The sequence below is a fragment of the Microcaecilia unicolor genome, chromosome 7 (assembly GCF_901765095.1).
Source record: "Microcaecilia unicolor chromosome 7, aMicUni1.1, whole genome shotgun sequence".
Lineage (NCBI taxonomy): Eukaryota > Metazoa > Chordata > Amphibia > Gymnophiona > Siphonopidae > Microcaecilia > Microcaecilia unicolor.
In genome coordinates, this window is record NC_044037.1 from 223,651,571 (window position 1) to 223,664,090 (window position 12,520).

The 12,520-nt window shown below is 43.9% G+C and overlaps 1 protein-coding gene across 2 annotated transcripts in view; it reads left to right on the forward strand.

The window, feature by feature from the left end:
• The window catches only part of CHRNA1 (cholinergic receptor nicotinic alpha 1 subunit), a 60,446-nt gene that overhangs the window by 10,761 nt on the left and 37,165 nt on the right, over positions 1–12,520 (forward strand). The window contains exon 2 of one of the 2 annotated variants that reach the window (XM_030209956.1): positions 12,134–12,279. The exons of the other annotated variant lie outside the window; for it this stretch is intronic. Within the exon in view, the coding sequence (XP_030065816.1) occupies positions 12,134–12,279 (146 nt within the window). The remainder of the gene's footprint in view (positions 1–12,133; positions 12,280–12,520) is intronic. 2 annotated transcript variants of the gene reach the window in all.

Genomic DNA, 12,520 nt, shown 5'->3' on the forward strand with positions numbered 1-12,520 from the left:
AGGGAGAGGTTTTTTGGAGGGTTGGAGCTTCCCAGCCTGTCTCAGGACAAAATGCAGCATTTGAATGCCCCGGTTACTGAGAGGGAAATACAGCAAGCCTTGAAACGCTTGAAATTGGCAAAAGCCCCGGGACTGGACGGGCTAGGCCCTGAATACTATAAAATTCTAGGAAACAATATAGCTGGCCCATTTCAAATGCTATGTCAGGCGCTATGCACTAGAGGACAAGACATTGGTAGGATGGCGCATGCCACTATTGTGGTTCTTCCCAAACCGGGCAGGGACAAAGAACTGCTGGGGTCATACAGGCCTATATCCCTGCTGAATCAGGACCTCAAGCTGTTTGCCAGCATCATGGCCTCGAGGCTAGGCAAAGTGTTGCCCGGGCTAGTGCATGTTGATCAAATTGGGTTTGTGCCAGGGAGGTATGCATTTGCGAATATTCTGAGAGCACTAATGCAATTCAAGCAAAAGGAAATAAGCCTGGGGATGCTGTCATCGCTAGTTTAGATGCTGAAAAGGCATTTGACAAAATCCTATGGGATTACTTGTTCTGGGTACTCCCCCAATTTGGAATCATGGGAGAATTTCTTACTGGTATACGGGTGCTTTATACTTGCCCCACAGTGCAAATCCTGGTGAACGGACAGCTCACTCCCTCTTTCACGTTGGAAAGGGGGACGAGACAGGGGTGCCCATTGTCGCCAATGTTGTTTGTCCTCTCGCTGGAGCCATTAGCATGTAAAATCCGTCAATCCAGTCTGTCCCGGTGTGTGGTGCAGGCTGTTCGGCGCTTGGCCTCGACTGTGTGAGCTGCTGTTCTTCTCTGACTGCTGGCTGTAGTGGGGTAAGGGATTGTTCCAGGGCGCGTGCTGTGTGCTTGGTGTCTTCTGGCTGGCTCGCTGTGTGTGTGTGGGATGGAATTTGAATGGGCAACGGGTTCCACCTCCGCAACACTGGTTGTTTCTGTTTGCAGAAGCTATCAACCCTCCCCCCCCCCCCCCCCCCCCCCACGCATTGCTCGCAGATCTGCAGGCAGGAGAAAGAGAGAAGGGAAGCAGAAAGGAAGCCCGGAACTGAGGCATAGAAAAGTGTAGGTGTGTGGGTATGTGTCTGGTGGGTATCTGGGTCAGAGTGATGTAAAGTACACTGGTAGAAGGGGTATAATAATAATAATTGTGGGGTGAATGTGTGTAGATGGTAGGTGAGCGGAGGTGTGGATGGGACATGTGCATAATGAGTGACAAGTGAATGTGTATGTGTATGTAAAGGGATGTGGCTGAGCATGCTTAAGTTTTTTTTCCTTTTCCCAAACCTCTGGAACTCAGCAATTGTGATTTTTCTGTTTATTTTATTTAAGGTATGTTTGTTCTTGTTTTACCTGACCCTTTTCTATCAGCAATGGATTTCCTTATCTGTTTTTTAGGGTTTTTTGTGTTTTAGCCCTGACCTGATTGTTCAGAAAGGGTGGTATAACAAATTTTAATAAACATAAGCATGTTTGTGTGAGCACGCATTTGGTATGTACGGCTGTGTGGGTAAAGGAGTGTGTGAGTTGTATGTTTTTGTGGGAGTGTGTGGGGGGGTTGTAATGTGATATACATGGCCTTTTGGTGCCACTTATTTTATTATATTTCCCTATCTGTCTACCTGTGCTGTTCTGTGCCAAACTGATGGACGAGTGAGGGGAAGGTGGGGGAGGAGGCTTTTGGAATGGAATTGTGGTCAGCATTCGTCAAACTCTAATAGTTTCTAAAGGTCTTCCATAGAAAGCAACGGAATTTTTATAGATGCTTTGTTCGCAAAAAATGCAAACCTAATGTTTCTGTTTGTTGACTTCATCCAAGACAGTCAAATTTTCTTTCTACAAGCCAAATTTGGTGAATCTGTGCTCCTTCTGAAAAGTGCCTACAGATAGACAGACAGACCTCTATCACTCTTATATCATTCTTTCCAACATTTCATTTGTTGGAAAGCATAAAAATCAAGCACATATGCGCAGTTGGAAAGCTCCAGCTTTATGAATGTTTTAAGAATTCTGGGCCAGAATTGTTCATGAATTTTTCCCATTAGCGAAGAATGAGAAATAGCTCTTTATCAGTCATCTATCTTTTTGCCTGTAAAGAAAAGTCCTCTATCTCTGTAGGACAGATTATTTTATAGAATCACTAAAGATGAGCATTTGATATCTTAGCCCAAATCTTACAGGAGATTCTGAAAATGCAGTGCTAATTTTCAAGGACAGGCAGAACAAAGAAACTTTTTAATTCTGTTTAATATTCAGGCATGGAAGCCCTGTGGGTGGGCATACTTTGGATATTTTGTCATCATATGTCTATTTCAGCTGCTGCTACAGTTGGTCATCAGCTGCCTCCAAAAATAAGAAGCCAGATGAGGAAAGAAAACTTAGGACTGCAAAAGGATTATTTTAGTTAGAGATGCCTAGGATAATGTAATTAACAGGCTAGTATAATAAAGTGTATTAATGAATGCTGTCCCCTCAATTCTATAAATGGCACTATAAATTGCACACACAAATTTGGGAGTGTGCAATTTAAATGAATAATGAGTCAATTAGCACCAATAATTGGGCTGTAACAATCAATTATCAGTGCTAACTGGCATAAATTAAAAATTTGCGCAGCCAACGCACAGATCCAAAAAGGGGTCGTGGCCATGGGTGGATCAGGGGTGTTCCCACAATTTACGCATTTTGTTATAGAAAAAAGGGGATCCTTGCCTAATGTAGGCACGGGGATTTACACCAGAGTTTCGTTAGTGTAAATGGTCACACCTATAAGTAGTTGCAGTTCCTGGTGCTAAGCAGTATTCTATAAATGGCGGCTAACTTAGAGCATCATTTATAGAATAGCAAGCTAAGCGCTATTTTTTTCAGCACTGATTTTTTGGGGGCACCATTTATTGAATTGAGTCCTATATGCATTTTATTTATTGATTGGGATTTATTGACCACCTTTATGAAGAGATCTGCCCAGCTTGGCAACTTACAATTTTTTTTAACAATATAATAATAGTGAAATGATCAAACATAAGCATAAATACAATCAATGAGGTAAACTTGAAGATGGCAAATTGAATCCTAGAAACAGAAGTAAAATTACATAGTATCAGAAATATACATAATTAAGTAGCACTAATAAATGACTAATGATATATTATAATAGGCCACATTGAAAGCACATTCATATAACATAAAAAAATAATACAATGTCAGTATAGTACCAATGAAACACCTGACTAGGCATGCGTTAGAACAGTCAAATAACAGAGATCTTAAAAAGACCCCATTGCAGACTAAGGTCCTGTTTACTAAGGCGTTAGCGTTTTTAACGCGTGCTAAATGCTAGAGACACCCATATATTCTCTAGCATGTGCTAAATTTTAGTGCACGCTAAAAACACTAGCATGCCTATAGCACGGCTTAGTAAACAGGGCCCTAAAGTTTTACACATGCAGGGTAATATTATAGCAGGGTGCCTAGGCTATCAAGGCACATAGGCACATATGTTATGCTTGTTTTATGAAAGCAACATATGCACCAATGTGCCTTTGTAAATTTAGCTCAGAGAAAGTAAGTGCATATATTTACATATGCTCTGAGGTAGGTGTAATTCTGTACATATATATATACTGGAAACAATAGGCACAGATGTACATATTAAGAACATAAGGCTATCCATACTGAGTCACAGCAATGGTCATAGCCCAGTGTCCTGCTTCCAACAGTGGCCAATCCAGGTGACAAATACCTGGCAGAATCCCAAAGAGTAAAAAGATTTCATGCTGTCAATCCTAGTGATAAGTAGTGGCTTTCTCCATGGAGTTTATAGAATTTTCCTCCAGGAACTTGTCCAGACCTTTCTTAAACCTAGATACACTAACCCGCTGATTCTATAAAAGTCGCCAAAAATTGTGTTTGCAAATGTAGGCATGCCCCCAATTTGCACGTGCAATTCAATAGAATAACAAGTCAATTGGTGCCAATAACTGGCTTTTTAACAAGCAATTATTGGCACTAATTAGATTTAATTAGGACTTATGCATGTAAATTTACACAAGGTCTGAAAAAGGAGGCACAGAAATGGGAGGGTCATGGATGTTTCGGGGTGAATCAGGGGTATGGTTTTGAGTTACATACATAACTATAGAACAATGGTGCGTCATGTTTAAATTTTGGTGTGGGCATTTGCACCACGTTTTCGTTGGTGCGAATGGTGGAACTAAATTTACAAGCAACCTCTCTGCTGGAGCTTTATTCTATAAAACAGGAACAGTGGGAAAAAGACCATGTGCTCCAGGGACAAATCAAGCAGACTTCAAATTCTTAATGAAGCAATATTTATTGGTAAAAGACTCGACACAGCACTGTGTTTCGGCCAAAGGCCTGCCTCAGGAGTCTTTTCTGTTCAGTCTGGATAATAAAACCATCCAATAGTAAATGTACCAGAAGACATTTATTTATTTAATTATTTCACAAAGCATGATATACTGCTTTACACCAAAACATGACTTCAAGGCAGTTTACAATAAAATAATGGCATGCTGCTAGAGAGGACTAGATGAGGTTTTAAGAGCAGACAGAATAGGCGAGAGAAAAGAGGTGAGTTTTCAGAGAGGACTTGAATTTAGTGTAAGAGGGTTCAGAACAGAGGTGGGTGGGCAAATCATTCCAAAGCCTAGGTCCAACATAACTGAAAGCAGATGCATGTGTGGTTTCTATTCTGATAACAGAGAGGAGTGGAAATGGAAGCAGGCTAGCAACTGTTGAGCGAAGAGAACGTGTAGGTGTATAGGCAATGACAAGGTGGGAAAGGTAATCCGGGGCAGCTGGAAGGCGAGACTTGCAGACTAGAATCAGGAGCTTATATTGGATATGTACAGAAGGGGGTAACCAACAGTCTTGATAATGTAAAGGTGTAATGTAGTCAAAAGGTTGTACATGATGAAGGCGAACAGCTGTAGATTGTACTAGTTGAAGATGCTTTAAAGAGTAGAGTTCAATCTGGATAATAAAACCGTTCAAAATGCAACTCTTTTGGACGGACAATCATGCTCTGTTGTGGTTTTCCTCCGTAAGGTCTTTTTAAAGACCACTTTTTTTCCAATGTCTTCTGGTAGAGGAGAAGGTACCCAAAGACAAAAGACACTCACAAATCACTAAACCCAAAACACATACTAGGAAATGTAGTTGGAAAGCAATGACCACAAATGCTCACAGTCTAAGCAATAAAATTCATGACCTTCAAGCCCTGATGTTGGAGACTGACTTGGACATAGTTGCAGTCACAGAGACATGGCTCCATGGTTCCCATGAATGGGATGTAAACATACCAGGCTATAATCTTTTTAGGAAGGATAGAGAGGGACGTAAAGGTGGAGGAGTAGCTCTGTATGTGAGAGATGATATCGCAGCAACTGAAATGACAGGGAAGTGGGGAAAGGAAGAAGCAATATGGATCACCTTAAAAAGAGAGGATAGAACCTTGGTCCACGTGGGTGTTGTCTATAGACCCCCGACACAATTGGAAGAACTAGATAAAGATCTGATCACTGATATTCAAAAGTTGGGGAAGAAAAGAGAGGTGCTGCTGTTGGGAGATTTTAATCTGCCGGATGTAGATTGGAAGGTTCCGTCTGCAAAATCGGAAAGAAGTAGAGAGATTGTGGATGCTTTCCAAAGTGCTCTGCTCAGACAAATGGTGAACGAACCCACGAGGGAGGGAGCCACGTTGGATCTGGTGCTCACGAATGGGGATAGTGTGTCAAATGTCCGAGTGGCTGCACACCTGGGAAACAGTGACCATCAAACGGTTTGTTTTGATGTAACAGCTCATGTGGATGGCAGCCACTCCAAACTCAAAGTCCTGGATTTCAAGCGAGCTGACTTTAACAAAATGGAAGAATACCTGAGGAAGGAGCTGATGGGCTGGGAGGACATACGAGAAGTGGAAGGACAGTGGTCCAGGCTAAAAGAAGTAATAAACAGGGCCACAGACCTTTATGTAAGGAGGGTAAATAAAAGCAAGAGAAAAAGGAAACCGATATGGTTTTCAAAGCAAGTGGCTGAGAAAATAAAGGCTAAAGAGTTAGCGTTCCAGAAATACAAAAAATCTAAAGTAGAGGAACACGGGGAGGAATACCGGATGAAACTGAAAGAAGCCAAGAGAGAGGTACGTCTGGCGAAGGCGCAAGCGGAAGAACAAATGGCTAGAAATGTACGGAGGGGAGACAAAAACTTCTTCAGGTATATTAGTGAAAGGAGAAAGACTAAAAAGGGGATTGTGAGACTAAAAGATACAGCAAAACGCTATGTAGAAAATGATGAAGAAAAAGCCAATTTGCTAAATAGATACTTTTGTTCTGTTTTTACTGAAGAAAATCCTGGGGAAGGACCGAGAGGGACTGGCAAAAGTACACCTGAAAACGAAGTGGATAGAACACCGTTCACGGAAGAGAGTGTATATGAACAACTTGGAAAGCTAAAGGTGGACAAAGCCATGGGGCCAGACGGGATCCACCCCAGAATACTGAGGGAGCTCAGAGAGGTTCTGGCGGGTCCTCTTAAAGATTTGTTTAATAAATCCTTGGAGACAGGAGAGGTTCCGAGGGATTGGAGAATGGCAGAGGTGGTCCCTCTTCACAAAAGTGGGGATAGGGAAGAAGCTGGAAACTACAGGCCGGTAAGCCTCACTTCGGTTATTGGAAAAGTAATGGAAGCCATGCTGAAGGAAAGGATAGTGAATTTCCTGGAAGCCAATAAGTTGCAAGATCCGAGACAACATGGTTTCACCAAAGGGAAGTCGTGCCAAACGAATCTCATTGAATTCTTTGACTGGGTGACGGGAGAATTAAATCAAGGACGTGCTATGGACGTCATCTACTTAGATTTCAGCAAGGCTTTTGACACGGTTCCCCACAGGAGGCTCTTGAATAAACTAGAAGGGCTGAAGATAGGACCCGAAGTGGTGAACTGGATTAGGAACTGGTTGACGGGCAGACGCCAGAGGGTGGTAGTGAATGGAGTTCGCTCGGAGGAGGGAAAGGTGAGTAGTGGAGTGCCTCAGGGATCGGTGCTGGGGCCCATTCTGTTCAATATATTTGTGAGTGACATTGCCGAAGGGTTACAAGGTAAAGTTTGCCTTTTTGCGGATGACACCAAGATTTCCAACAGAGTGGACACCCCGGAGGGAGTGGAAAACATGAAAAAAAGATCTGAAGAAGCTGGAAAAATGGTCTAACGTTTGGCAATTAAAATTCAATGCGAAGAAATGCAAAGTGATGCACTTAGGGAGTAGAAATCCAAGGGAGGCGTATGTGTTAGGTGGGGAGAGCCTGATAGTCACGGACGGGGAGAGGGATCTTGGGGTGATAGTATCTGAGGACCTAAAGGCTATGAAACAGTGCGACAAGGCAGTGGCCGTAGCGAGAAGGTTGCTAGGCTGTATAGAGAGAGGTGTGACCAGCAGAAAAAAGGAGGTTTTAATGCCCCTGTATAAGACGTTGGTGAGGCCCCACCTGGAGTATTGTGTTCAGTTTTGGAGGCCATACCTTGCGAAGGATGTTAAAAAAATGGAAGCGGTACAAAGAAAAGCTACGAGGATGGTATGGGAGTTGCGTTCCAAGACGTATGAAGAGAGACTTGCTGACCTGAACATGTATACTCTGGAGGAAAGGAGGAACAGGGGTGATATGATACAGACGTTCAAATATTTGAAAGGTATTAATCCGCAAACAAATCTTTTCCGGAGAGGGGAAGGCGGTAGAACGAGAGGACATGAAATGAGATTGAAGGGGGGCAGACTCAGGAAAGATGTCAGGAAGTATTTCTTCACGGAGAGGGTGGTGAACGCTTGGAATGCCCTCCCGCGGGAGGTGGTGGAGATGAAAACGGTAATGGAATTCAAGCATGCGTGGGACAGGCATAAAGGAATCCTGTGCAGAAGGAATGGATCCACAGAAGCTTAGCTGAAATTGGGTGGCGGGGGGAAGAGGGGTTGGTGGTTGAGAGGCTAGGATGGGGGAGGGCAGACTTATACGGGGTCTGTGCCGGAGCCGGTGATGGGAGGCGGGACTGGTGGTTGGGAGGCGGGAAATACTGCTGCACAGACTTATATGGTCTGTGCCCTGAAAAAGACAGGTACAAATCAAGGTAAGGTATACACATGAGTTTATCGTGGGCAGACTAGATGGACCGTGCAGGTCTTTTTCTGCCGTCATCTACTATGTTACTATGTTACTATGTTACTATGGTACTTTTACCATTGGACGGTTTTATTATCCAGACTGTACAGAAAAGAGCACTTGGGATCCGTGCCCAAATTTGGATGACCTATACAGAATCGGGGTAATATTGTTCAAATAATAGGCACTATGAAGACGATAACAGAAGTTACACCCTGTTTACACTCTATGTGAAGTATATTCTCACGTGGAAATTGACATGCGTGTATGTATCTCTCTATTGGAAGAGGTGCCAAGCAGAGATTTAAAGGATCTGTGTTATGAGCATGGTTTAGGTGGTCCTTCAGAGTATACACGCATTCCACATTTTAGAATGGCAATATGCATGTACCACAGAAAATGTTGGCTTTTGCATCTGCTTTGAGTCACAGAAAACCTCTTGTTTGGACCTGGGATATGGATGAGAACTTGATGGGGCAATTGTGTTTACATCTCTGGTATTCAAGACCATCTTCAACAGCAAAACATTTGACTTTTGAAGGATGGCTCTATAATCAGTTCCTTGCAAACATGCAGATTTGCTAAAACAACCACTTAGATGTAATAAAACCGTCACTTACACAAGCATGTAGCTCTTCATACACATGTAAACCACTTTCAGGCTTATTTTCAAAAGAGAAGGACGCCCATCTTTCGACACAAATCGGAAGATGGGAGTCCTTCTCACAGGGTTGCCCTAATCGTTATAATCAAAAGCCGATTTTGGGCGTCCCCAACTGCTTTCTGTCGCGGGGACGACCAAAGTTCCCAGGGGCATGTCGGAGGCGTAGCGAAGGCGGGATTTGGGCATGCCTAACACATGGGCGTCCTCAACCATTAATGGAAAAAGGGCGTTCCTGACGAGCATTTGGATGACTTTACCTGGTCCAGTTTTTCTTATGACCAAGGCACAAAAAGGTGCCCAAACTGACCAGATGAAGGGAATCGGGGATGATCTCCCCTTACTCCCCCAGTGGTCACTAACCCCCTCCCACCCTCAGAAAAGAACTTTAAAAATATTTTGTGCCAGCCTCAAATGTCATACTCAGGTCCATCGCAGCAGGATGCAGGTCCCTGGAGCAGTTTTAGTGGATGCAGTGCACTTCAGGCAGGCGGACCCAGGCCTATCCCCCCTACCTGTTACACTTGTGGTGGTAAATGTGAGCCCTCCAAAACCCACCACAAACCCACTGTACCCACATCTAGGTGCCCCCCTTCACCCGTAAGGGCTATGGTAGTGGTGTACAGTAGTGGGTAGTGGGTTTTGGGGGGGGTTGGGGGGCTCAGCACACAAGGTAAGGGAGCTATATACCTGGGAGCTTTTTCTGAAGTCCACTGCAGTGCCCCCTAGGGTGCCCGGTTGGTGTCCTGGCATGTCAGGGGGACCAGTGCAAAATGAATGCTGGCTCCTCCCATGACCAAAGGGCTTGCATTTGGTCGTTTCTGAGATAGGCGTCCTTAGTTTCCATTATCACCAAAAATCAGAAAAAGCCAAGTCTAAGGACAACCATCTCTAGGGATGACCTAAATGTCAAGATTTGGGAGTCCCTGACTGTATTAGCAAAACAAAAGATGGACGCCCATCTTGTTTCGATAATACAGGTTTCCCTGCCCCTTTGCCGGGACGTCCTGGAAAACTTGGGTGCCCCTTTCGATTATGCTCCTCTTAGTGACCTTTCTCTCCTTATAAACATGTTGTTTTGTAAAATGACTGCTCCAAGTATTTACATAGATATAGATATATACTTCTTTGATGGTACTAGCAACAACAAAAGGCAGTGGGAATCACCAGGCAAGTGAGCGTATAGTCCAAGCAATAAACTTCTTTATTAAAATGTAGGCTAATTCACTCAAAAGTCTCTAGCTTTTAGAAAGGATTCAACACGGGCTGTGTTTCGGCACACCTGCCTTCCTCTGGAGTCCACAGAGCTCAATAAAATGCTCAAGTCTTATGAACAATTAGACAGCTTTTTTCAATTGTGGAAATATTACAGCTTCTTGGGCGTAATTCCACATTGGTGAGTTGAAATCGCCCACACAATAACACTAAGGCTTTATCTGGCGGTTAAATGTACACACTGACGTCACCAAGTGTGATCAGGCAGTCCCAGAGAGCTCCTCTAGAGGGCGGATTCCCGGTAAAACACAGTCCTCAGGGATAATGCTCCTGGCCTTAGATCTAAGGGAGGGAAAGAAAAAACAGAACGCCCTCAGGAAGAAAGGATTAGGATTTTTCCTTCCAAAATAGAGTAGAGTTACCTGGTTTGGCAGCCAGGGGGAGCCCAAGGAAGTCCAATTCCCTTGGGTGGAAAAAAATACGTCATGCCTCACATCCAGGGGAAACTGTGGGGGGGGGGGGGGGGGGGGGAGGGGGGAGGCAGGCATGTGTCTGTACATATATTCCAAGACAAGTGACTCCCATTTGAATGTATAAAACACACTTCTACACCGTAATTTCTCTGTCACAATAGTCCAATATTCCAAAAATGTTTCAAAAATTAGAAATATATAAACATTAACCTCTTTCAAACATTCTCTCTTGCTGGCTGCCACACATTGCCTAGTGCTTCCATCCTATGACTGATGCTGTTTCTTTGATGCACCACGCTCATGTTTTTTTGTGATTCCTATCCAGTCAATATTCAAAGCGATTTAAGCAGGCAGGAAAGCCTCCTGCCCACTTAAATCACTTGTGGCTGCCTAGCTGCCAATATTCAACGGCACTTACTGGGCAGTGCCTCTGAATATCGGCTCTGACCAGCCATGTTTGAAGTTGGCAGGTCAGGTGAAGAACTGGGAGTTATGTGGGTGACAGCAAAATTCAGTGCCAGCTCCCATACAGCCAACCGGGAGAATTTAGGGCTGCTCAAAAGCACTATGAACTAGTACCTGTATTTTTTTTATTATTTATTTATTGCATTTGTATCCCATATTTTCCCACCTCTTTGCAGGCTCAATGTGGGTTACAATACAACATTAAAAGGTGCCCTCTGCTCCTCCAATCCTTCCCCCCTCTAACCACTCTGTTCACAATCCCCCCCCCCCCCCAGTGAAGCCTAGACCCCCCCCCCTCCCAAACCCACATCAAGGCTAGGACCTCCCCCCCAACTCCCTTTGAAATACCAATTGGAGGAGTAGCCTAATGGTCAGTGCAGGGGAACTGGGTTTGATTCCTACTGCAGCTCCTTGTGATTCTTGTAACCCTCCATTGCCCCAGGTACAAAAAAAAACCCCACCAAGATTATGAGCCCACTAGGGACACAAAAAGTACCTGAATATAAAATGTGAACCGTTTTGATTGTAATCACAGAAAGACAATATATCAAATCCCTTCCCTTACCAAAATACCACGGGGTTGCCACTAGAGATCAAGGCAGCTGCTAAAGGCAGGAGGGAGTGGGATTCACTCCTGTCCCCATCACACAGCTGGACCACCAAGGAATTTAGGTAGGCCCCGGAGGGCCTATACTGACTGGGGGAGGGGGGTTGGGAGAGATCAGAGAAACACAGGCACCTTTTTATTTTATGTGAGCTCCTGTTGACATTCAGCCAGGTCTCACATAACTGTTTCATGCAGGCCCTGGCTGAATATTGGGTGGGACTCGCATATGCTCCGGTGGCCACTGCATGCTCATTTACCCTGGATATTCAGTACCAGTGCCCAGACATGGCCTGACACTGAATATCCGGGACTAATTCTGCCCGCGGCAGTCAGCATTTCAAAAAAACACAGATTGCTGAAGGCTGAATATCGACTGGTTAGTTTTCTTGAAAACGTTACTGTCAATGATGATGAAATGGAGATATTGATGTTCAGGTTTCACATGTTCTTATCTGTGCCATTGTTGCACTGTGTCATCTCTTCCTTAACAATTTATTTGTCCACATACAGCTTTATCAGTCCTCTGCTCGGACGATGAAACTCGTCTGTTTTCAAAGCTATTAAAGAATTATAACAAATTTGTCCGACCTGTGGAATATTACAAGGAAGCAGTGGTGGTAACAGTTGGACTGCAGCTTATTCAACTTATTAATGTGGTACGGCAAGTTATAACCTGATCTTAACAACTCAGGGGTATATTTACTATGTTGTAGTCCCTGTTTAATGTGGGAATTACAGTGCACTAACAGTTAATGCAGGCCTATGACTACATGATAATTCCCATGTTAAACAGCTAATGTGAAAAGTGCCATTTTGGAGCAGGAAACGGACAGGGAGTTGTGCCTTATAATTAGCACAGAGATAATTACCATGGATTAATTATTAATAGAGCAGATA